This window comes from Neovison vison, chromosome 6 (genome assembly GCF_020171115.1).
Source record: "Neovison vison isolate M4711 chromosome 6, ASM_NN_V1, whole genome shotgun sequence".
Taxonomy (NCBI): Eukaryota; Metazoa; Chordata; class Mammalia; order Carnivora; family Mustelidae; genus Neogale; species Neogale vison.
In genome coordinates, this window is record NC_058096.1 from 182,921,832 (window position 1) to 182,948,526 (window position 26,695).

Below are 26,695 nucleotides of genomic sequence, written 5' to 3' on the forward strand. Positions count from 1 at the left end.
ATAGGATAAGAGGATCAGACTTGTTATTAAAAAAAAAGGCCTATGAAAGATAAACGGGGAGGGAACAGAAAGTGGTAGAGGGAACCTCAGTCTGAGATTCAAGTCTGAAACCTGTGACCAAAGAGAGGAGAGGAAAACTTGGATAGGAAGAATGCCAGACCACCAGGAAGTTCTGAGAGTAGGCATTATCTGATAGGATGTCTCCAACCAGGGTTGCCCATGGGGGAAATCCTGCACCAGGGGGAATGGGCCAGCATGAACACCCCAGTGGGCTCCATCCATTAAGTAGAAGCAGCCCCAGGAAAAGTGCAGCCGCGGCACTCAGGGGCTAGCAGGTGGAGGCTCCCAGCTAACTGTGTTTTGGGCAGGAAGTTCTCCTGAATGAGACCTCAGTGGGACACTTCCATGTCGACCATAACCCACGCCACAATTCATCCGTGTTCACTTCTCCATGCTCATTTTGGGAGCAGCTTTAAAATGATTATAATTTTGGCCTTCTTCTCTCCTGACAATCCATCATTACTAGAAGTCATGTAGGCAAAGCCAGCACAATATCTGTACGACAATATCATGATTGTACAGTATTTAAATCTTAACAACATTAATTCGGGATTAAAAAAAGAACTACAGGTGGAGGCTTATCAAATTTCAGTCAAAATTACATATATAATATTTGTTCCAAAGTGTTTCATGTACTTACTGATCATGCATTCTCCTTGCTATATAGTATTTTTTACATGTAATTTATTCGATTTTAGGTTTTTCTGAATCTGAATTCTTTCTACCATCCATTCTCATTTTAGTATAAACTGGTTTAATAAGGTTGACTTCTTGTTCTTAACACCCAGCTGAGGTCTGGAGGCAGTGGAAGTTTAACACTCACTGGACAAAAGGGACATTTGTTTTAAAAAAAAGATTTTATTTATTTATTTGACAGAGAGAGAGATCACAAGTAGGCAGAGAGGCAGGCAGGGGTGGGGATTGTAGGCTCCCCGCTGAGCAGAGAGCCCGATGCGGGGCTGGATCCCAGGACCCGAGATCATGACCTGAGCCAAAGGCAGAGGCTTAAACCACTGAGCCACCCGGCACCCCAAAAAGAGCATTTTTAAATAAAAAATGAAAATGAGAGAGGAAATTGTATTAGCTTCATGGGTAGAACAACTTGAAAAGCAGAATGAGATGGCTTTGCCTTCTTCAAAGCAAGGTAAGGTGACAGGGGTTAGGGAATGTTGGCATGGGGACCAGATTCTTAGTGCAAGAGGAAGAGCCTAAGGAGCTATGATTTCCACCGCTGTCAATTTCAATAAATGTAGAGCTAACTTAGCCTCCCTGACCAGCATTCTCTAACTCTGGTTTATTTAGTATGATTGTAAGAGAAAAGCACCATCAGATTGGCATGAGGACAACTATGGAGCGAACATTTGAGACACTTTTTTTTTTTTTTCATACAGTCCAATAAACAACTTTAGATTTCACAACCTATCAGGTGACTGACTGGATGTCATGAAACACTCTGCCAATAGGATAGAATGATGTGGAGAGCAGTTCAAGGTTAAAAATCCACGACTCTCAACGTGCGCACAGTTTGACATTGACTTACTAACCTTTGGAATCATCAGACATTCACATTTGCATTAAAGGCAGAAGGGAGTCAATGCTGTCTCCTTGCCACGGTCCTTACCACCTTCTCTCGCCTGCTTGCTTTACACATGCCCCTCACTTCATCTGGAGTGCTTTTATCCCTGCTTCTCAGAATGTTGTTCTGTTCTTTAAAACCTGTTCTTTGACTATGAGAGAATGTCACCTCTCCTTCCTCTGAAATCCGGAGTAACTCTCCCCCAGCCCTTTTACATTGTCTCATTGTTCTTTGTATACTGACTTACTGTCCCACTTTACCAAATGCAAAGACCCATCACTCCTGGAATTATGCCTTCAATGTATTTTGAATTTGTTACTCACTGAATTTATTTTCATTACATACATTTTCTGAAAATTCTTTTGAAAAAGCATTACCGTCATAAACCAATAGCGTAAGGCTGATGAAATTGTAAAAGACACTAGGACCATGGAAAGAAGGACTCAAATGAGCCAACCATGGTAACTGTGCTTAAATAACATCTTGCCTCTAAAAAATTGGGCATCTAGAGCAATGCAGGTTGGTATTGTTTACCCTCATTATCACAGAGCAGAAGAACATTAGTTCCTTTGGAGAAAGTTGGTTTGCCTTGACCCTGAAAGTCAAGAAATCTCCTATTGGACTTTACATAGGAGATGGTAGCATAATTGTATCCCTAATTCACTCAATAAATGTTTATTGAGGACTATTAAGTGCCTTTGGATATTTCATTTTGCTAATTGGGCAGAGGAGGGCAGTCAGGATAAAAGTTTACATCAGTGTTTACCAAGAGGTGGGAGGACAGATAACTAAACAGACCATTATATACAAAGCAGTAAGTGCTTGAATGATGTGAGCTTAGAGTTGTTCTCGATAGGAGAATCTGCCCTGAGGACAAGGATGAAGGAAGACTTCTCCAAAGAAGTGGTTCCTTATAGTTGGAACCATGCTTTGAAAACCATCTGAAAGTTAACTGTGACAGAATGGGGTTTCGTGTTGAAACGGGGTGAGGGAAGCAGAAGAGTGGACAGAGAAGAAGGACACTGTAGGCTTCTAAGCAGCATGTGCAGAAACACCCAGGTGCTAAGGCTTTCAGCAGGGGCTCAACCCTGCAGACTCTCCTATTCAGGTTAAGAAATTTTGCATTATTCCCAAGAGCACCAAGGAACTTCAGAAAGCTGTTCTATCAGAAATGGACATGATAAGAATGGTAAATTTGAAAGATCACAGAATGTGTGGTATAGAGATAAAATTAAAAGGGAGAAAGACTGAACCCAGAGAGACTTGTCAGGAGATGTCTGGAATGGTGACAATGATGATGGTAACAATATTGCTCCCACAAGAATGCTAATCAGCAGTGTCCTCCACCATAATGCAGAATGACCGCAGAATCAGTTCACAGAACTCTTTCTCTCATGACCTGCAATAAAAGCTTTCAGCAGTACTTTGTGGTAAAGACAGTTTCGTGTATTTTTTAGTATAATATGGAAAGCTTTCTTTAATGGAGTTTCTTTTCCCCCCAAATTTTACTAGAACTATCATATGCTTGGATCTTCAATGAATATCCATCATTTGTTGAAGAAGATAGTCGGAGATTTGTCTCTCAAGAGACAGGCCATCTCTACATAGCCAAGGTCGAGCCATCCGATGTGGGTAATTACACATGTGTGGTGACCAGTACGGTGATGAATGCCAGAGTGCTGGGCTCCCCAACTCCTCTGGTGCTACGTTCTGATGGTAGGAAATTTTTCAAGGTGCAACTCTAAATGTAAATGTTGTAGATACTAGCAAAAACAAAGGGGGAAAAGTGAAAAGTGTATCATGAAGAATTATTTCATTTTGGGGGGATCAAAAATATTTATGAGTACAGTGATGAAGATTATTTCATTAACCACAGGTCCCTGTACCTAATCCTTACCCAGGACCAGCTTTATATGGTTTTCAGGATGAGTGCAAAATAAAAATGGTGGCTCCATTGTTCAGAAATTATTAAGAATTTCAAGATGGTGGTAGGAGATCACTGAACCAAGGTTGAGGTTCTTCTGAGTCTGAGGCTCAAATTACATTGTCATGAAGTCACCTGTCCTGATTTCAGGCACCTTGAGGTTCTTAAAGCTCTGGCTATCTTGTTACAGGATATAAAGCATCTCTTAAAAATTTGTTAAATGTACGCTAGAGGGAGGGAGGTGGGGGATGGGATAAGTGGGTGATAGACATTAAGGAGGCCATGAGTTTAATGAGCTCTGGGTATTATGTAAGACTGATGATTCACTGACTTCTACCTCAGAAACCAGTAATACATTGTATGTTAATTAATTGAATTTAAATTTTAAAAAATTAAAAATACATATATACACTAGATTCCCAAAGCTTATTCATTTTATAACTTAAAGTTTGTACTCTTTGACCACCCCCTCACCATTTCCCCCACTTTCAGCAGCATCGTGATCATAGTTAATAATCCTGTATTATGTACTTGAAATTTGCTAAGAGAGTCAACTTGAATGTTCTTACCACAGAATATTTAGAAATTAAGATGGTATCTATGTGAGGTGCTAGATGTGTTAATTGGATTGACATAATCATTTAACAGCATATACATATATTAAATCATGTTGTACACAGTAAAAAAAACCAGGTTTTACAGTCTAAATATATGTAATCTTTATTTGTTAATCATACCTCAATAAAGCTAAAAAGAAAAAAGAATGTGTTTCCTCAACCCCTTCATGGCTATTTCAAGGAAGCACATGAACTTCAGAGGAAGTAGATTTGTAAGCTTATATAACTGGCCTACTTACACAAAACCATATCTGATACAGCACAATGCCACGACCACATATTATCTAAGCATTTCTTTCCAGTCAGTTATAATTGAATTTGACCTTTTTCATTTATTAAGTTACTGTTTCTTGTCTCCAGGGTGCCATTTAATAAGTTTAAGATTGGTTTCTCTGCTACCAGGGCACCATTAAGTAAATTCCCTCCCATAATTTTTGTTCTTTAGGATATTTCAGGAAGTCATAATACATTGTATATTTCACTTTGACTAGAAATGTCCAGATTAAATGCAGAATGAAAAAGCCTCCCATTTTATACAATGTAAAAGGTATAATGGTTTTCTGGGAACTGCTCTACAGACGGTAATTTAGGAATCATGGAATTCAAGGTCCCTGATGTTTAGTAATGTTGCATGTTTGGCCCAGTCATCTCTGCTTTGAAAGGTGCCCAACGGATGGCTAGTGAGTAATTTAAATCATTAGAGCAACTAGTTCAAAATGGAGCAAAAGGAAGTTTTATGTTAAAATAAAAAGGGCGGTGGGGGGACAATTCTAAAGGAAATATTGAAACTATTAACCTTGAATTGTGGGTTTACAGGTGTGATGGGGGAATATGAACCAAAAATAGAAGTGCAGTTTCCAGAAACTCTTCCAGCAGCTAAAGGTGCAACTGTGAAATTGGAATGTTTTGCTCTTGGAAAGTAAGTTTTATAACATTTACTCCAATGTGCTGAAATAGTTTGCTGTAAAAGATCAAGATAGTTTTTGACTGACTCATCCTTATTTTCTAAAATCTTCTTTCATTTAGGAACCAAAGGAAAAATAAAATATAAGACAGTTTGCAGCGAATGACTGTAACGGCCTAATGTCATGAGCTAGATTGGTGTTATTTTTCTTTTGCTTGTTTGTTTGTCATATTATAAAATACAGTGGCTATGTGCTCAACTTTTTTCTCTAAATCATTAATTAACTCAGGAAAATGCACAACTTATTTTCTTGATATATCAATGGAGGTAAATCCTTGTATCAATTTTATGTAAGTGACAACTGGAAATGTTCTGCATTTGAAACCTGGCGCCTTTTTGCTCCAAAAGGTTTAATTTGTCAAGCCTAAAATGCATCCAAGATTTTGTTTAAAATAGCAATAACCTGAAAATCTTCTTCTTAGTCCTGTACCTCAGATTAATTGGAGGAGAAGTGATGGACTCCCCTTTCCCAGTAAGATTAAACTGAGGAAGTTCAATGGTGTGCTTGAAATTCCAAACTTCCAACAGGAAGATACAGGTTCCTATGAATGCATTGCTGAGAATTCACGAGGAAGAAATGTCGCCAGGGGGCGTCTCACTTACTATGGTGAGCTTCTATTTTGGGCAAATTGGATTTTTAGATTGTGCTCTCTCAATAAAATGTTGGGTGGTGGGAATTTATGGCAGAATGCCAATGTGCAACTTGTTCTGTTCCCATTTTTAAAATGATGAATATTTAGGGGGAATTAAAAAACAGTAACATTTTGCAATGAGGTCGGAGGCATGACATATTCTATTTGCATTTTAAAATGATTCATATGAAAATGAATATTTCACTTTTTTCCTACAAGTAATGTCTTACACACTTGATAATATCAGGGAGAGATCTCCTTTGCATCTGTCCTCTCCCCTGGAAAATGTGACTTTGTATCTTCCTTTGTGATCTTTACTAAGGCAGAAAGAGACTGTTGACTAGAGAACTCGTTAATTACTGCATTAGACAAACCACATCAACTTAGACTTTTGAGTTCTTCAGTGTTAATTCTCTCCCTTCCAATAATGTAACTCTGCTGTGTTTGCTTCCTTTAATTTATAATCACATTTATTTGATGTACTGTTCTGTTTAGATAAAGAAAGGATAATGATGGTACCTTTATTTATAGTCTATTGGTATAGGAAAATTAAATTATCTTTTTTTTTTCAAAAATTTTTTTCAAGTCAGTTTTTTAAAATATAATATACATAAAGATATATGCTCAATGAATATATACTTTCAGTGTAACCGTTAGAAACATTGTAAAACTAGTGGGAATTGACCACTTTTGTGAAAGGCAAATTGTACTGCATTCTGTTTATCTTAGAAAGTGGAGCTAGAAACAGTTTGCATACGTAAATGTTTCAGGGAGGAAAACATTTGTAAAGACAAATATTAGAATTATAGGGCATTTTACGACCTCCCTCAAAAAATCTACAATAGTTATGATGAGATTGACACCTGTTCAACTATTGTAAGATTTAAAGATCTGTCAGAGACAAAATGGAGGCCTGGTATAGTATCATGAGTCATTCTGTGTTTTTTAACCCTCTTGTTACATTACTGCGTTAGAATACATAGCACCAAGGTGAGGTTACCTGGGGTCAAAGTCTACATGCTGATGGGATGATGAAGAGGTGGGTTGGTGAGCATGTAAGCCATGTGAATGTTCAGCTCCAAAACCATCCAGAGCAAGTGCCTTTTTCTCATAGGAGAAAACTCCAAAGAAGCCTTTCCGAGAAACCATTACTTGACCCAGGGTAAGAAGTGAGCATTATAAGGAAACAGAAGATATTCCAAGTGCCTGAATGTTTCAGCAGGAGTGTTTTAGCTCTGTGGAACAGCAAATAATAAACAATTACATGCCTCCTAGGACAAGAAATTCAAAGCTAAGCTGTGTTCAAGTACCTTATAATAAGGGCCCTGCTCAGTTTCTCTGTCATTTTGATTCTACCCTGATCTCTCTTTTCCCTTCCTCTGCATGATAGTCTCTGGTAGTGTCACAAAATGGCTGCCAGGCATAGTGTCAGAATATCAATTTTTGCTCGTTCTTCCTGTCTCCAAAACATCTTGAAATTCCTTTCTCAAATCTCATTGCCCACAGTTTAGTCCTAAAACAGTCACTAGCAAGGAGAATTGTCTTAAACAACTTCAGAGCCTCTGTTTGGAACAGGGAATGTGGTCAGGTTCCCCTAAATTTTATGGACAGTGTGAGGTGATGGATGAAAGGATAGTTCAAAGAGAAATGGGGATTATTTTACAAATAAAGAAAGGAGAAACTGGATACACAAGGGATAACTAACATCGTCCGGTATACTGACTAGATAAGATAGAGTACTGCTTTATTCCATTAGGTAGGTGATATGCTATATACCCAAGAAATCAGAAATTAATGAGATAGGGTGTTTCATGAAAGTTACTCTACATTTCTGGCTTGCCTAGTATATTCTACCAGTGCATGGCATTTCTCTGGTTATCCATTCTATTATTTCATGTAAGAAATGGTCTGATAGAATATTTGGATCTCATGTGATAGAATAAGACGGGAAATCACAATTAACGTGGCAGTCGTGATCTCAGGATTGGCTTAAGTCCGGCAAATTATCCTCCCGTTTGGAGGAGGAGAACAGTAGTAATATAAAGCCAGTGGAATTTTTTGCTAGAAACTTGAGTCTTAGGTCAAGGACTCATGTGAGTCTCTTTGCAGTCTTACTCCATGAAGGCTGATATTTCCCAAAAGAAGAAAATGTGCTTTAATGTAAGTAGAGTGAAGTGATTTTGAACTGAACTACACTTCAGACTGGGCACGTCATTTATATAAAAAATAATAATAAGGTAAAATTTAGACCATTACATTTTCTCTAAAATCTAAACAGCTACATTTTCGTTTCAATTTCCTTTATAAAGAAAAAAAAAGCAATTTTACGAGATAGGAATGGAAAGACAAATCTTCCCATGGTTGCAATTAAATAGAAATAGATAAACTGTTTCTCCATATGGAGGATGCAAATGTGAATCCCACAGTAGACATCACATGCATAATGCAATGTGAAACCAGTAAGACATCTCACCTCCCAGTTTTGGATTTAAAATGCAAGCTGAGACTTGGCTGAATATACTGTGTCTATTGAGTGGCTTCAGTTGTAAGCGGTATGTTGCTTTCATCTGTAAAAAGAATTTTCCAAATATCTTCTAAAATGTAAGAGAAAATGATAAATCCACTTGATGCTGCTGATTTGCATACATAATTTAAGGTTGCATGAGCAACTTCTTTTTCATAAAAAATCATATGATTCAAATTGAACCAATTTATCCATCTTTCTCTGCCTTCATTTTAATTCACACAGAGGTTCATAAGATGCTCATTGGCTTGTATTTAATTAAAAGTTATTTCTAACTTGAGGGAAATGTTTTTTTCCTCAGCTCTCAAAGTTTCCCTTCTACGGATGTTAATTTTTAGTGCATAATTAAGACTAGTATCTGCTGTCATTCATGTATTAAGTTGTCATCAGTTGTGACCTTATGATTCACAAATGCACTTGGAAAGGAGTCTGTTTTGTGTACCTGCATTACCAGCTACTAATACACATCTGAATTATATAATACAGTGCTGGGGCACCTGGGTGGCTCAGCCCATTAATCCTCTGACTCTTGATTTTGGCTCAGGTCATATCTCAAGGTCATGAGATCAAGCCCAACCTCAGGCTCTGTGCTGGGTATGGAGCCTGCTTAAGATTCTGAGATTCTGTCTCTCTCCCTCTCCTGCCCCCCACCCCCGCCCTGCTCTCTCCCTCTTAAAAAAAAAAAAAAGAAAGAAAGAATGAAAAAACATAACACAGTGCCCAGAATTTTGAAAACAGAGAAGGCATAATGAGTTTGGCTTAGGAAGTGACAGATTGCAACATTCATTCTCAAATCTAGAAATGTTTCCCATATCCACTTAGTAAATAGGGTATTAAATATAATTTTAGCCACTATGCTCATATTAATCCATTGTTCACAGTGTTTATATCCATTTGTAGAAAGTATTTACTTTTTATTTGCTGGGTGGTTTGATTTTTTTTTTTTTTTTTTCTCCTTGCAGCAAAGCCTCATTGGGTTCAGCTCATAAAAGATGTAGAAATAGCAGTGGAAGACAATCTTTTTTGGGAATGCCGGGCAAGTGGTAAGCCCAAACCCTCCTACCGATGGCTGAAAAATGGAGAAGCCCTTGTGCTTGAGGTAAGGTAGTGAGGCTAGTTAATCTTTCTTCCCTTCATTTTGTTTTGAATAAATGCCTTCCTCATACCTGGTGCCAAAGTCAATTCTTGAGTTTGCACACATTCATTTGCACCTAAAAAGGAGTAAAGGGGGGAAATCTATAAAATCAAGTACCCAGTCTGCCAAGAAGGAAATGTTTTCAACAAATGAATTTCATCGGGAAAAGATGATTTTATGATTTTTGTCTAAAACTGATTACTTTTTTTTTTTTTTTTTTTGCTTTTGAGACTAGAGAAGACCTGACTTTAATCAAATGTGGAGTATAATTTCTTTTTCCATGTATGACAACTTGATATGGCCTCTGGAGACAAAATGTGTTGTTACGTGGTTACCTTCTTACATGAGTACTTATTTTCTCAATCAATTTCTTTCTTAAGCCATGTAATTTCTGTTCTTTTAAAAAATCGTGTACTAAGTCAGTTAGGTTCCTTCAAATTTCTATATATAACCTGTCATAGTACCTACACACCCTTAATAAATATATTTTCTGGAACCTTTTCTAATGTACAGAATTTATAATGTCTTTAATTTGCATGATTACAAAAATGGTGAAAACCTTTCCAGTTGACAGGATAGAAGCATTGATACATTTTTTAAAGTCTGCAACTTTAACCATAGGGAAAACTAAATGCCCACAGTATTTTACCTCTCACTTTGTTATTTATTTTACTGATAGACATTTGGACTGAAGGGTGTTTATTAATATTTCTAATGTGTGGCTATTATGTTAAATCAGTCTAAGATTTTCAAATAAGGAAATGTTACCATTTCAGGCCAGATTGCCTAATACTCTGAAGGAAATGAGAGAGGTTTGTGTATGATTGAAAGAATAGTGGTTTTCATTTTTCCTTTAAGATGATATATACATTTATATGCAAGAGATTTTTGTTATCATCTAGGAGAGAATACAGATAGAAAATGGTGCCCTTACAATATCGAACCTAAATGTGACTGATTCTGGCATGTTCCAGTGCATCGCAGAAAACAAACATGGTCTCGTCTATTCCAGTGCTGAACTTAAGGTTGTAGGTAAGACTAAGCTTCTCTTGTCATATTTTTTTTTTCTTAAATCTTCATTTTCGCTAAAACCAGAAATATTTACTTCTCCTATTATATTCCTATAGCATCTACAGTCTTGCAATAACATCATTCAAGATTTTTAATCAGGGAACTTTTTTTATGATTTCTAAGGAAAAGCAGCAATTGTGGCCTGAATAAGCCTCAAAGGTTGAAATAGTGCAATGATAATGAAACAGTGTTGACCTCAAACATCCTTATCTGTAACTCTGATATTACAAACTAACCAATGCCTTTTAAGAGAATAAATGAACTTGGTGTTTTCTGTTGCCAGGCCAGAAAAGTAAACAGAATTCAAAACAATATTTTATTGATCCACAAGGAGTTGCTTTTGTTTTTAGAGACCGTGCTCAAAGCATCCAGCATTGGGCGTACTGAAGTTTTAATTAACAAGGCTCCAATATTTGAAGTTCTGAATTATTTTCTTCTTCTTGCACTTTAAGTATATGAAAGTATAGAAAATATTATATCATGTTTAGGGCAATTATCCAGAAAAATACTTGTAAGAGGTAAATGCCCGAAATCAACCAGAATAATGAGAGCATAGCATAGCATGAAACACGTAAGAGAGAAAGAAGAAGTGAAATTTATTGCTCCATGTAATGAAAGTACAGATTTGGATCGGAGCAGAACATGATCCTGGGCTCAAGCATCATCACATCATCAGGGTCTACATGGTGCTCCCCAACACATTCAGTTTTCATGACTATAATCAGTCTAATGGAAGAAGCACGGCTTTGCTCTGAATTTCCCCCTGCTTGTTCTCTCTCTCTCAAGTAAATGCATAAAATCTTTTTAAAAAGTTTTAAAAATGTATTGTAATTCATTCAATAAAAAGGGCTTTTTTTAGTCGAAAGTACTATTTTAAGATCCTAAGTTTTAAGGCCAGCAACCTCTGGGTAACATATCTTCTTTATCCATTATCTAATATATAACTACATAATATAATTTGCTATATGATCTCCACTTACAAAAAAAAAATATTGTATTAACTGGAATTTTCCTTCAAACAGAACATTAGACATTAGGAGAAATGCACTTTTTTCACATTTGCAATAAAAGGAAGGCTGATTTTCTGGGAAAAGTATCATTTCATTCAAACAATACATTATTATGTATCTTGAATGTTCAGGTGTTGTTTCAGGATCAGCACTGTGTGCATTATTACCACATATAAGGTTCTCTACATATTATTATGCTTAATGTTACTGTAACGTTTCTGTAACATTACTGTAATGTTAATGTAGTAATTCCTATTATATATTCCTCCAACAAAGAAGTTAAACCTGACCATGTAAAAATTTTATAATAGATCTTGGTAATTTTTATGCAAGAGAATAATAATTCAGTATTCAGCCTTCATTCTACAAACATTTACTGAGCACCTACTGAGTGCCAGATGCTCTGCCACATGCTGAGTCTCAGAAATCACGGGAGAGACTGACTCTATTGTTGCCTGATAGAACTAACTTTCAAGAATTTTCTGTGATAAATTGTCTTTCATTCTAATAGCTCCCGACTGAGCTATTTTAAAACTTCACAGTCAACTGGGGGCTTGGGTGGCTCAGTCAGTTAAATGTCTGCCTTTAGCTCAGGTCATGACCCCAGGGTGCTGGGATTGAGTCCCATGTTGAGCTCCGTGCTGTATGGGGAGTCTGCTTCTCTCTCTGCCTCTCTCTTTCTCTCTCACTCTGTCTCTCATGAATTTAAAAAAAAAAAAAAAAAACAAGAAATCTAAAAAACAAAACTTCACAATAAACTTCAAAAATTCCTGTGTAAGGTAATCATCCCAAGATTTAGAACTTCTAGAAAACACAGTAGTAGGAATTAGTTTTTAAGCCCCCAAATCCTGTGAGCGGTGCCCAGTCAATTAAGTAAATCAAGTACTGACATCTGTGTGTTGGGAAACTTTCAAAGTGGTTATAAAGTCAACCTTGGAACTTCCAGGAATTTTAAAATATTAAATTCTAATTTATTTAATAAATAATAAATTATCATTCTCTCATCTTTCTTGCCTTTCAGCTTCTGCTCCAGATTTTTCAAAGACTCCAATGAAAAAGCTGATTCAGGTACAAGTGGGCAGCGTGGTCAGCTTAGACTGTAAACCTAGAGCCTCCCCCAAACCACTCTGTTCATGGAAGAAAGGAGACGTGATTGTGCAGGAGAATGAAAGGTATTTTGTTGTCCAAAGTAATGGTGATTTGCTTTCTTCTTTCTTTCCCTGGTGTGTCAAAGTAGGTTTTCAATATGAAACAAGTAGAATACAAGTTGTTGAAGAACGAAGATGATAGTATTTTTGATTCTGTAATACTCTCATGAAGATAGTAAGCAATTTTTGAGACCTATATTTTTAAAGATTTTATTTATTTATTTGAGAGAGACAGCAAGATAGAGAAAGAGACTTAGTGAAGAGAGGGGCAGAAGGAGAGGGAGAAGCAGACTCCCTGCTGAACAGGGAGCCCAACGTGGGGCTCCATCCCAGGACCCTGAGATGGTGACCCGAGCTGAAGGCAGGTGCTTACCGGACTTCTGCCACCAGGGCACTCCAATTTTTGAAATCTAAAAAGAGGTAGAGCTATCATCTGTCTTCTTCCCATACAGAATACCTTCGTTTAGCAAGGATTTCCCTTCTCAGCCACCTGGTTAGACTCAAAATAGAATGATGAAATGTCAGTCCTGGACCCAGGTGAGCCCGTATCCTAGGACAAAGAAGAGAAGATATAATAAGAGCATATGCCAAATAAATGCCAATGTTGCTGCAGCTTTATACTGAAATAATTTCGCATTCCTGGTATTAGTTTAAGCAAAGGCTTTCTTGGTTTCCTGATTGTTATAATAACGTTTAAAATGAGGAGGAAGAATGAGGCTTACAGGGTACCGTCTATAGACCGAGACTGCCTGGGTTTAATTCATTCTGCCTTTTACTTACACAATGAAAAGTTTTATTTCCTTGACTCCTTTTCTTTTTTTTTTTTAATTTATTTATTTGTTCTAGAGAGAAAGAGCACAAGTGGGGGGAGGGGCGGCAGGAGATAGGGAGAGAGAATCCTCAAGCAGACTCCCCACTGAGCATGGAGCCCGACTCGGGGCTGCATCTCAGGACCCTGAGATCACCACCTGAGCAGAAATCAAGAGTTGACCCCTTAACTGATCGTGCCACCCAGGAGCCCTGTCATTTTCTCATTTTTGATGTGTATGAAGGGGACTGTTAGCCAGATGAACTATATAAATATCCCTACATCCCTTAAGTCACTATCTGGTGATGAGTAAACATAAATACTAGCTATTATTATTTGTTTAGCACTTAACGACGTGCCAAGTATTATGCTCAGAGCTTGTGACAAATAGGGTCTTGACCCCAGAGGCATCCATGTCCTTATCCCATAAACCTATGATTGTGTTACATACATGACAAAAGAAAACAATTCAAGTTGAAGATGAAATTAAAGTTACTAAGCAGATGACTTCAAGATAGGGAGATTATCCTGGATTATGCAGCGAGGTTCACAGTAACCATCTGAACACTCGTAAGGGAAAGAGGATGGCAGAAGCGTTTGTCAGAGCTGTGTGACACTTAAGGATGAGGCAGGAGACATTTCAAACTTCGGAGGGACTTCATTTGCTATCTCTGGCTTTGAAGATGGTGGAAGGGAGCCATGAGCGAAGGATTTTGGATGGCTTTTAAGGTGGGAACAGCCCTCAGTTGACAGCCAGTAAGGAAAGCAGGATCTTAGCCCCATAGCCACAGTGAACTGAATTCTATCAACAACCTCAAGGAACATTTACTAATTCTGAACCTTCCCAAGGAACATAGCCTAGGCGGTACCTTGATTTTGGTCCAGTGATACCTGTACTGGACATCTGATTTCCATAACTATATAATAATAAATTTGTGTTATTTTAGGCCAATCTACTAAACTTACAGTAATTTATTACAGAAGCAGGAGGAAACTGATGTAGAAGTCTACATTATCTACATTGTCATTATCTCTTTTAAGCATCCCTGGAACTCTATGATGTGTTGTAGATCATATAACCCTTTCCATTTTACTAATGAGAAAAACAAAACTTTGATTATATAATTTGCCTCGAGTCATATAGCCAGGCTTTTAATCCAAGACTGACTCTAGACATAACAGCTAAGCATTTTCCCTGTCACATTTTTATATAGGGAGTCCAGAATTTTTGAGGTGGTCTTAGCCTTTGCAGTCATGGAATCCAAATTACTCTTGCTGGAGATGAGGGAACACAAACAATAAAACCCTAGGCCAAGGAACGTGGATTTCCTTTTTAAAAATTATAGTGTCTTAATGCAGACAATCAAGTTGAACTGCTTGTATGTTACCAAGATACCAAGGTATTTTTTTTCTTATTTTTTTAATTTTTATTTATTTATTTATTTTTATTTTTTTATTTTATTTATTTATTTGACAAACAGAAATCACAAGGAGGCAGAGAGGCAGGCAGAGAGAGAGGAGGAAGCAGGCTCCCTGCTGAGCAGAGAGCCCGATGAGGGGCTCGATCCCAGGATCCTGGGATCATGACCTGAGCCAAAAGCAGAGGCTTTAACCCACTGAGCCACCCAGGTGTCCAATTATATTTTTATTTTTTATAAACATATAATATATTTTTATCACCAGGGGTACAGGTCTGTGAATCGCCAGGTTTACACACTTCACAGCACTCACCATAGCACATACCCTCCCCTATGGCCATAACCCCATCCCCCGTCTCCCAACCCCCCTCCCCCCAGCAACCCTCAGTCTTAACCAAGGTATTTTTTTTTTAAGATTTTATTTATTTATTTGACAGAGATCAAAAGTAGACAGAGAGGCAGGCAGAGAGAGGGAGTGGGGGAAGCAGGCTCCCCGCCAAGCAGAGAGCCTGACCCGGGGACTGATCCCAGGACCCCGAGAACACAACCTGGGGCACCTGGGTAGCTCAATGGGTTGAGCCTCTACCAAGGTATTTTTGTGAGTTGGTATGACAGCACCACTTGCTGTTCCTCCTGTATTTAATGGGAGACACTTCCATTAAAAGACAGCCACAGCAGGATGACAAGGCAAAGTTGTGAGCTGAGTGGTTGAACACAATCCAGCTAAATGTTGGGCCTCACAGAATGGATTTCTGGAACAGGAAGTTAATTAGTTATTTGGAGTTTAATTTTGTAAACCAGTTGAAACAAATGTAGGCTTGTGGCACAAATTAGTTAATTGTGGCTCTATTGGAAATGAAGTCTTCTTGCATAACTGCTGACTTTTTGTGTTCAAAAAAGTTTTAAATAGTTTTAACTGTTTACATAAATTAAATAGTGGTTAAATCCCAAGGACTTCAGTGCTTTCCACAATAATAAACCCACTTGTCCTCACAGTAGTGCCTATAGGAGGCAGAGGTTTTTAATCTTAATTTCAAAAGTGGATAAGAAGATTAAGAGTTTTAGCTACAGGCACACAAGGAGGGATTTACTCCCACATTAGAGAGTAATAGGGTAATGCAGGAAAAAGAAGTATAAATTCTGGAATCTCATCTGGGGTTTCTGACTTAGCCACCTTCTACCTTGGTGCCATTAGGTCCCTTATGTAACACGTTTGAATCTTATTTTCCTCACCCATGAAAGACATCATAATTCCTACCTTACATAGTTGCTCTAAAGTGAGCATTTAGCCTAATGTCCAATATTTGCAGATACACTGATGAGTAAGTATAAAGATATATTACTAATAAAATGTTGAAAATAACAGTGGCTGAGAAAGATAGAAGTTTTTTGCTTTTTAGTTGGGTGGCTCATTAACTGATTCATGTCTGTAAAGGTCGGTTGTTAGGACTGCCTGGAATCCACCATTTTCAGGGACACAGACTCCTTCTATCATGCTGTTCCACTGTCTTCATATCCTGAATCAAGATGGCTCCCTGGGCTTTAGCTTCTCGGTGTCTTCTCCCAGTAACAGGAAGGAGGAAGATAGAAATCAGGATATACTTCTTTCCCTTTTTAGGAACTTCCCAGAAGTTCCATACAATATTTCTTTTATGCCCTACTGGACAGAAATTAGTTCCTAGGCCAAACTTAAATGCAAGGGAGGCTGAGGAATATGGGGTGTTTATTGTTTTGTTTTGTTTTGTTTTTGTTTTCATGGGCACATAGGTATCCAGTGAGAAATTGGGATTATTTTTTTTTTGTTAATTGGGAATACGTTTTTAAGTGGAAAGAGGAAGATGGTTTACTCTTGCAATGTATCCTGTTATAAATGTTACTTCTGTTCATTTGAGGACTACTGACCTCCATTTCATTTTAAATATTTCCAACATCTCTATGAATGAGGAAACGTTTAGTTACAAAATAGGATTAAAAAGAGGAAACATGTTTAAGAAGAGGGTCATGGTGTTTCAGTCCCTTCCAAGTATCTTAGTCTGGGCTTTTATAGTGCAATACCATATACCAGATGGTTTATGAACAACAGAAATTTATTTTGCTCAGTTCTGGGCATGGTAGTCTGAGATCAGGATTCCAGCTTGGTCAAGCTCTGAGAAGGGACTTCTTCTGGGTTTCAGCGGCAATCTTCTTATATGCTCACATGGCAGATAGAGACCAAGAGAGCTCTCGGGTCTCAAAAAAGGCACTAATCCCATTCATGAGGCACCAACCCCCCCTCCCGCCTCTGCTCAGGACCTAATCACCTCCCAAAGACCCAACTTCCTAATAGCATCACACTGGGGATTATGGTTTTACTTATGAATTTTGAGGAGACCCAAACATCAGTACATAGCACAAAGTCTGGTGCTTTTTGCTTTTATCTCTTTGGACAGCAAAAGCACTGATGAGCCAGAGGCTTGAAGCTTAGGGAGAAGGCTGTTAGAGGCAATTATTGAACAAGTTGTACTTTTGAATCTTCTCCAAGTTCATGTGAAATCAGAGTGGGCCTCGGCCATCACTTGGCAGCGAAAGCTCCATGTCTGTCCCTCTTGACTTGGTCTGCAGTCTTACGCCAAACTGGGGAAGCACTTTAAATGCTAGATTTATTGTGATGGTTCAATCATTGGCTGTTGCAACTTGAAACATGTCGATTCAAATCAGATTTGGGGAACAGATGAATTTATTGGCACATTTGAAACTGTAAGAGAAGACAAAATTTTGGGAGGGTATTTATGGCAAGATTTTAAGTATGTTAGCTTTTTAAGTTTGTTTTTGTTTTTTATATGAACTTGGGTTTATCCATGAATGAGAAACTTGTAAGGAGGAAAGCTTTCTCCACCCTAGTGTAGGGAATGCTGGTGGCAAATAAACTTGATTAAGCCAACACATACATGTACTTTATTATGTAAAGCCTAAATCATGAAAAAAGTAATGTTAAATTGGGGGGAAAAAGTCTAAGGATTTAAGATGTCCTAAAAATGTATAAGCTGATAAATAGGTCTACTATGTAAATCACACAATACATTTGAACAATTATAATCAACCTGGTTTGTAAGTTTTTATATTAGCACCGTACCAGCTTTGTAATTAATGCATCAGCGATAGTAGTGGGGATCTAAGTCGGTGAGTCACCTAAATTACAGAATAGTTTTGAAGAAATCAGTGTTCCTGCTTGAAGTCCAGAGAGCGTTTCAAGCTAAGGTAATAGGGGAATTACTTCCCAGCAGAGGTCTTAGAAAAGCTGCTCTGAATAGATAAGATCTTACAATGCCAGTAATGATTCCTGAGCTCTCAAAAGCAAGTGCTCATTCATTCATTGGAAAATATTTTGAGTACTTACTCTGTGCTAGGCACCAGATATTTAATTTTTTATCAGACAAGTCCCTGGGTATAAAGATAAGCAACACAGAGCAGTTACAGTAACACTCAATGGGAAACTACAGTATGTTCAGTGATTACCAGAGAAGTCCCCGTCTACAGATTAGGGATCTGGGCAGGCTTTCTGGGGAATGTAATTTGTACAGAAAGAGTTGAAAGGTGACTAGAGTTTACTGAAGAAGAATGCTTCAGGCAGAGGAAAAGGATGTGGAAGGGCACGGGGCAAAGGGGCTTATGAACTTGAGTAGCTTCAGGTTACTTCAAGTGTAAAGTGTTTTGTGAGGGTGGATGCAGACAGCAGGGCTGCAGATGTGAGCCGGGATCTTACTGGGAAGGACATGGAATCCAAATCAAGAAGCCTGGGCTTTATTCCACAGGCACTGAGGAGCAACAGAGTAAAATCAAAGTAGCAGAATTAGAAGATCAAATTTAATTTTGACATATTCTTTAGAAGAAAATCATAATGGTGGCAGTGGGGAACATGGATTGGAGTGGCAGAAAGACTTGAGGCAAGAATCTCAATCAGTAAAAATTCACCTATCCGAACAAGAGAGTATGATAGGCTGAAGTAAAGAAAAGGCAATGAAAAGGGAGAGAAGTACTGAGGAATTAGAGAAGGGGTTAAGTTCACTGGACCTAGGAGTTGATTAGATTAATGATCTGTAGAAACAGAAAGAGTCAAGGCTAAATCCTAAATTTCCAGCTTAGACATCAGGGAGCACGGTAGACCTATTCAGTGAGACAAACAACATTACAGAAAGAACAGAGTAAGCACAAATATAAGTGCTATTTGGGATTGTTGGTATTTGAAATGTTTATTGAAAACCCAGCTGAATATATGAGCGTACAGGGGTTGACCAAATGACTTTGGAACTCGGGAGAAAGGCTTGAGCAAGAGATAGACATTTAGGTGTTCTGAGCATGACATCTTAGCTGAAACCGTGGCACTGAATAAAATTGTCTTGGAAGGTATGTCGCACTAAATGGTAGAGGGTCAACACCTTTTCTCTGAAGCTGATGGAAACTAAAGCTATGGGGTATAGAAGTCTGTTTTTATAGTCTCAGATAAATGGCATACAGTCCTAATTTGTAAGCAATCAACTTACTAAGTAAAGGTCAATATTAAGTCACCTAGTGTGCAAATATTCTAATCTTTGAAATTACTAGCATCATTGTGGAGCAAAGTTGCTATTATTGTTTGCTTTTTCTTTTTGTTTTCTATTTGTATCATCCACTACTGAGAAAAGTTGTTGTGCTTTTTTCCCCCCTTGCAAGAAACAGGTTTTCTGAATAAACAGAAATGCCCGGCTCCATTGAGTGTTCAGTGGTAGTACTCCAACTGTCAGTATTTTCGTGTTTTTTTTTTTTAATTCATTCATTCATTTGCTTATAATCCACATATTTTCAAAAAAGGCTGGAATTGAAATAGGATGTTTTTTCTCCTTTAAGCAAAGTAAAATTGGAAAAGACTCTAGAGAATGCAAGCAGGCATGGTATTCAAGAGGAAATAGCCAGTTGGCATATTTTAAAGAATGTTTAGCTTTTCTCTTTTACTTAGTGGTACTTACAATGCATTAGCCAATTATTTTTAAAAATGGGGCTTTCAGTTGAATGCTATTACTTATAATAGTAAATATTTTATTGCAATAGCCTCAATTTGAAAGAGAATCAAAGAATGGCCCATTACTTCTAATTAAACACATTAAAATTGTTTCAGATGTTCTCGGCAGCATTTAATATTATAGAAATTTAAATGCTTTTTATGGAAAGAAATAGTAAAGATTTTTTCCAAATATTAATACCCATAATCCACACAATACTTTTAAAACGTATTAACCAATTCTTAACATGCTTTTTACATATAGTTAAGAAACTGGCTTTGAAAATGTGGTAAGAATTATATTCTGTATCAATCCATTTATACAACTGCTGAAAAATTATATTCTGTATCAATCCATTTATAAAACTGCTGGGACAGAAAATAGTGGTCACTGTTGCCAGAGTGGCTGGAGGGGTTGACTATATAGGGACATGGGGAACTTTTAGGCGTGAGGGATTTGTTCTAGAACTTGACCCTAACATGGTCATAACCATGACCACACTAATTTATTAAAACTAACAGAACTGCATACCAAAAAGGGTGAATCACACCATAAATAAATTATATTTTATTATTTAAGCAAAAATTTACATTCAATCTTACATTAGCTTCATCCCGAATTCATGAGTAGCTTCATAGAGAAATTGAAAGGCTCAAGAAATGCTCCCAACAGGTCCCTTTTGCCTTCTGCGAAACATCAACTAATTCCACGACAGCACTGAGAAGCAGCATTGAAATTTTTGCCAGTAACCAGAAGAATTCTGTCAGAGCAAGAGCCACTTGGCATTTGCACCACTGCTACCACGAGTCACTACAGTCTTGCTCTGTAAAGATGTGTCTAGGAGCTATGTGACTATCAGCAAATCTGTTAGACGGCACTTCCTCTTGTCTCAAGCTCTTAGATGAAGAGCAAGGATTCCTTTGCCAAGGTTTCTGTCTTTATTCTTTCCCCATTTCCCCCACATTTCTTGGCTCCTCTCTGTCTAAATACAGTCGAGCCTGGCTTTGTTGTTGGTGGTGTTGTTTCATAGTGTTCAAAATGCTGCTTCCTTCTCTGTCTGCCTTCTGTTGCCCCCTTTCACCCAAAGAACTGGATTCTGTAACAGCTGTTACCTCATAGCTACCCAACACGGATAGAAGCTCAGTGCGTTTCAGTTAATCTACCCTTGGGCAAACAGCTAAGATCTTGGGTAATTCTTTACCCCTGTACTTTTAGGTCCAAATTAATCCTGAAATGATGAACTTAGAAGATCAAAGGAGAATTTTATTTAATGTGTGTCGTATTGCCCCTTTCAGAACTTGGATATTAGTTGAATAGAGATTGACATCCTTGCTCCCTCTACAGAGAAGGTACTCATCCTGTCCACTTATTTCATCTTTATTCAGCAGTGGGAGCTGTGCCCAGCACTGGGAATACACAGATGAATACAAAACAGCAAGAGCACTTAAGGAGCCCAGTCATGGTATATTCATAGTTTGGAAAAGTTAGCCATGGGATAGACTATATGATCATGGTGATCATATAATTTATTCTATAAATTGAGATATTTTGAGGGGAAAGGGAGCACTGCTAGCATTTAACCTTCAAGACAATACGTTTAAACTGTGCTCGTCTGAGGAAACTGGACACTGCCCCCTTGTATAAAATGGGGGTGTGCAGAAGTGAGTAAGAAGCAGAGAAGAGATGCTGTCCCAGCCTTGGGAGCTGGGGAAGCAGCTCCACAGAAGGAGAGGCATCTTAGAGGATGCAACCCTGGAGCTGTGTTCTGAAGGATCTATAAAATCTAACAGAGCAAAAGAGTAGGGAAAACACCGTCTGAACAAAATGGTGGATGGCATAGACAGAGATGAATTGGGTTATTTATTCTAACTGTGTCTTTATTCAAGTCCCTATATGATCAGGAAAATAAGGAGGCTGACCTGAGTTCTTTTCCAGAGAGAGCACCATCTCCCTCTCTCAGAGGATGTGAACATCGGCTCATCATTTTTATTAGAGGGGAGATTGAGAAACCTCAGTAAGTATGCAACAGTCTCAAAGAGTAGAGAACAGCCCACTTCCCTGTCTGGGTTCCCTAACCCACACCTCCATTTCTCTCATGCTTCCAGCTGTAAAGAAAAGAGGAAAGGGTGCATTTGCTCCTTACATCCCATAGTATCTGAGAAGATTAAGCTAGTATTTAGCAATGAAGATAATCAAGAGAAGAATCAATGCAATCCAGACTTTTGGGTTGCCATCCCCCACACTTCAACCACCAGAACATGCTTAGGGAGCTTCTCCCATTAACCACAGACATCTAAGTTTCTGTGTAGGTATTTGTGTCATTATTTACATGAATCATTTATGCCTATTGGCATGCAGCATACTAAGTACTGTGGACATCGTTTGCTGTGTCAGATGAAGCCAAACGTAGGTTTGATTTCCTTCTTGACTTAATTGTAACAGAGCATCAGCATCAGAAAGGTGTGGGTTAGATCTTGACACTTCGATTACCATGGAGGTAGAGCGAGGCCCATTATTTAACCTCTGAGTCTCATTTTCTTGTTTGTGAAATGGGGTCTTATTGCAAAGTTAGCCAGCCTGTTAGGTGGTATTTTCTTGGCACATACTCTTAGCAAAGGTTGGACAAAAATACTAACCTTCCCTGACAAGCAAAGAAAGGACAAAGTTTCCTTTGGAAAAATGATGTCCAGCCCTGTCCCTGCTCCGTTTCTCTCACATTTCTTTATCTCAGGGGACTCGAGCTGCAAAGATAAAAATAGGATAGTGTGTGTGTGAAGCATTTCTTATAGTGGCTTCTGGATTTGGATATTGCTGCTCATGTTGCTTTTAGTATTAACTGTTTTCATCATGTTGCTCAGATACTTTAGGAGTAAAAAGACTGGGTTAAAAGTGTGTAAAGACTTTTTTGTTTTTACAACTCTCAGCTGAGTTTTCCATTATTTCAACCCCCCGAAATAAATGAATTTTACCTAAATTTTATTAAAGAAATTGCTGCTTTCTTTTTTTTGAAAGATTTTATCTGAGAGAGAAAGAGAAAACATGAATGGGGGTGGGGCAGAGCAAGGAAAGGGACAAGCAGGCTTCCTGCTGAGCATGGAGCCCAGTGCAGCCAATCCCAGGACTCTGAGATCATGATCTGAGCCAAAGGCAGAGGCTTAACTGACTGAGCCACCTAGACACCCCAAGAAATTGCTGCTTTCTTCTCCTTCTTTTTTAAGATTTGATTTATTTATTTGTCAGAGAGAGAGAGAGGGGGAGGGAGCACAAGCAGGGGAAGCAGGAGGCAGAGGGAGAAGTAGGCTCTCTGCTGAACCAGGAGCCAGGTGCAGAACTCAAGCCACCCAGGCATCCCAAAATTGTTGCTTTCAAAAATCATATCAGCTAAATTTTGCAAATGACCATGTGGTTCTTAAACTCATATTTCAAGTTTGATTTTTATGAATTATTAAAGTTAAGGCCGCTTTAAAAAATATTTTGTCAGTGTCATGATTTTGGTAAGGGGATAGCTGGTTAATAAATTTCGATGTGCTGAACATTGGAATTGACTTGAAGCCCATTCCTTGTTAGAACTGGGTAATTAATTCATACCTATACTCAGAGTATATGTTTTACTTCCTGGGAATGTTTACCCATACCACATCTGTTTGGTCATAAAGCATTTCTCACTCAAGCTGCAAGATTCTGTACATGCTTACCTACAGCCCAGTCTATGTTCTGTTCTTTTACTGAAAATTGAAAGAAAAAAAATATATTAATGCTATTGTAGAAACCTGTATTATCATCACATACTACCTTTGCCTTTTTTCCTGATAATGTGTTTAAGAGAGGAAAAATCAGATGCTTTCTCTCAAAGTAAGGATATTGACTCTTTTAACACTATCAACTTAGAGGACAGGGGTATATACCATTGCCTTTTGAATAAATTTTAAGAGAAAGGAGAAACGGACAGAATTCTTATTTTATCCTGGCTTTTTTGCTCTTATAATTTCTTCTGGCTGGAATATCTTTTCTCCTCAACCTAGAAAACCTGAACTTGTCCCTCAAGGTCTGGCTTATTGTTACTCATGGTGGGAACTTCCCCCAAACCCAGTGGAGCGAGATTAATTGCCCTTTCTTCTGCTTTACCCTTGTGATTTCTTTATCCAATTGTATCACCTAACACAGTGCATTATAACTGTTGGTGCAGAAGGCCGTCTTCCCTGGGTTCTCAGAGAGCCTTTTGCTTATCTATCCTGGTCGCCTCAGGCTCTGCTCCATACTTGTTTGTTCATTTCAACATTCATTTATTCCTCAAATATTTAACATCTACATTTCCCATTAACTATTGTTGCATAGCAAATCACTGTGAAAGCCAGTGGTGTAAAAACAGTCACTTTGTTAGATTTCACTGTTTTGTGGGTCAGAAATTGGGAAAAGGCTCAGCCATGAGATCATAATCTATGATCTGTTACATAAGTTCTAATGAGTTGGTACTAGGTATTAGCTTAGCTTGTCTCCCATGACTGTAGTGGGGTAGTGGCTAGAGCGAGAACAGCTGGGAGCTGGCTGTTCCCTGCGTGTTCTCTTTGGCAGCCCCAAGCCCTTTCCATGTGTTTTCTCCATGTGGGCTAATTTATGCTTCCTCACAGCATGCTGTCTCTAGGGATTTGAAATGTTTACAAGGCAGCTAATGCGGTTTGTGAATGAATATTCAAGGTAGCAAGATGGAAGGTGAGTCTCTAGGCTCAGAAGACCCAACAGCCCACTTTTCTAGCATTCCACTGGTTATTAAGGAATCCCCAGGTTCACAGGGAAGATTCACAGGGAAGGAAATTAGACTCTACCTCTTGATGAGAGAGTAGCAAGATTCTAGGGGAGCAGGTAGGATGGGAAATCTAACTGCAGCCACCTTTGGGAAGTGCAATCTGGCATACCTCCCACATGCCATGCACTGCTCTGGGCTCTGAGGAAATCACACAAATAGGACAGCCACAGTCCCTTCTTCAAGGGACGTGCAGAAGGGAAATAGAGAATACAGATAAGTTGAAAAAGACCTCGTAGAAATTGCAGATGGGAGAGGCAGAGTACGTAATTTTAAAAAGATAATTTCTTTAGCCATAAAGAAAAAATATATATAATTATATACAATTTAATTTTTTTAAAAGGCCTCATTAAGGAAGTAACATTGGGGCAGAAAACTAAATGGCAAGAAGCAATGCCTCGTGCCAGGAATTGGGAGACGTGCCCCAGCAAGAACAAAGGCCAGAGATGGGGATGAGATTGGTTTGAGAATGAGGAGGAAACCAGTGGCACTGAGGTGTCATGTGTATAGATCAGGAGAGGAACAAAATATAAAGCCTCAGGGGGAAAAAAATAAACAAACCAACCAGTGAATTAAATAGGAAGTCTCAGAGATGGGATCCTTAAAGACCATGATAAAAATGTTGGATTTTATTTTAGATAGAATAAGACTCATTGGAGGCCTTAATGCAAATGTGTGACATGACCTGGTTAAAAGAGAACTCGGGCTGAAGTACGGAGAGTGGGTTGAATAAAAAAAGAAAGAGAGTGGAAATCTGGTTAGGAAGCAATTTGTAGGCTTGGTTTATTGTAAATGAACTATAGGTAGGCCCCTCAGCCATTAGATTATGTCTTCAAAGGCAAGGGGCTAGTTCTTACTCTTATTTTTCAAAACACATAGTGCAATTTAAGTCCTCAAAAAATACCTATTGAAGTGAAGTTCATTCTTTTCTGAGCAGTTTCCATTTCTTAAAAATACCTATAATTTTTAAATTTTTTTTTCTATCTTTATTCTTTTTTTTTTTTTTAAGTAGGCTCCACACCTAGCATGGAGCCCTGTGTGGGGCTGAACTCACAACCCTGAGATTAAGACCTGAGCTGAGATCAACAGTCAGGTGCTTAACCGACTGAGCCACCCAGGCGACTCTATAATTTTCTTATTTAATTTAGCACAACAGTTTCTTTTTTTTTTTTTTTATATTTTATTTATTTATTTGACAGAGAGAGAAATCACAAGTAGGCAAAGAGGCGGGCAGAGAGAGAGGAGGAAGCAGGCTCCCCACTGAGCAGAGAGTCTGATGCAGGGCTCGATCCCAGGACCCTGAGACCATGACCTGAGCCGAAGGCAGAGGTTTAATCCACTGAGCCACCAGACACCCCGCACCACAACAGTTTCTTAAAAATATACCAAAAGTTGGCTTTCTAAATAAATTTCTACTTGAGGCTTTTTATTAAAAATTTAAAAAGTTCCTTAATTCTTGGCCTCCCTGAACCTTTAACAAAAATAGAGGTAGAGAGATAGGTGGATGGATGGATGGGTGAGTGGATGATTAGGTGAGATGCCATTGCACTTCCATAAAAAAGGGAAAAAACATGTGTTTCAGTAGTGATGGTTGCTGCCTCCCACATTCTGATGCTGGAAGGTGTTATTCATAATTTATGATCTGTTATGTAAGTTCTAATGAGTTGGTACACTGAGTTAAATTTCTTACTGCCTAACAAACTTAAAAATAATTATTTTGCACTTTGATCTGTTTTCCACTTCCTGATTTATTTGTGATATTTTAAAATTCTATCTTAATGAAGATTTCATTGCTAGAGCAGTTTCTAAAAGAAGATGTGAATGATTGACCCTTTGTGAGTATGAAGTCCTGAAATCTGTAATTGAGATTGAATATGTAAAAATTTATCTTGAGAAAAAAATTATTTCCTGACCTTTTACATTCAAATACTAAAGAAATAGGCATGTTTAACTTTACCTTTAAGATTTTATTAGGCTCTTTATTTTCCACAG

The 26,695-nt window shown here is 38.2% G+C and overlaps 1 protein-coding gene across 1 annotated transcript in view; it reads left to right on the plus strand.

The window, feature by feature from the left end:
• Positions 1-26,695, plus strand: part of CNTN3 (contactin 3) — a 248,886-nt gene that overhangs the window by 144,662 nt on the left and 77,529 nt on the right. The window contains exons 5-10 of the mRNA XM_044253145.1: positions 3,149-3,352; positions 4,994-5,096; positions 5,564-5,748; positions 9,260-9,396; positions 10,335-10,464; positions 12,535-12,685. Of these exons, the coding sequence (XP_044109080.1) occupies positions 3,149-3,352; positions 4,994-5,096; positions 5,564-5,748; positions 9,260-9,396; positions 10,335-10,464; positions 12,535-12,685 (910 nt within the window). The remainder of the gene's footprint in view (positions 1-3,148; positions 3,353-4,993; positions 5,097-5,563; positions 5,749-9,259; positions 9,397-10,334; positions 10,465-12,534; positions 12,686-26,695) is intronic.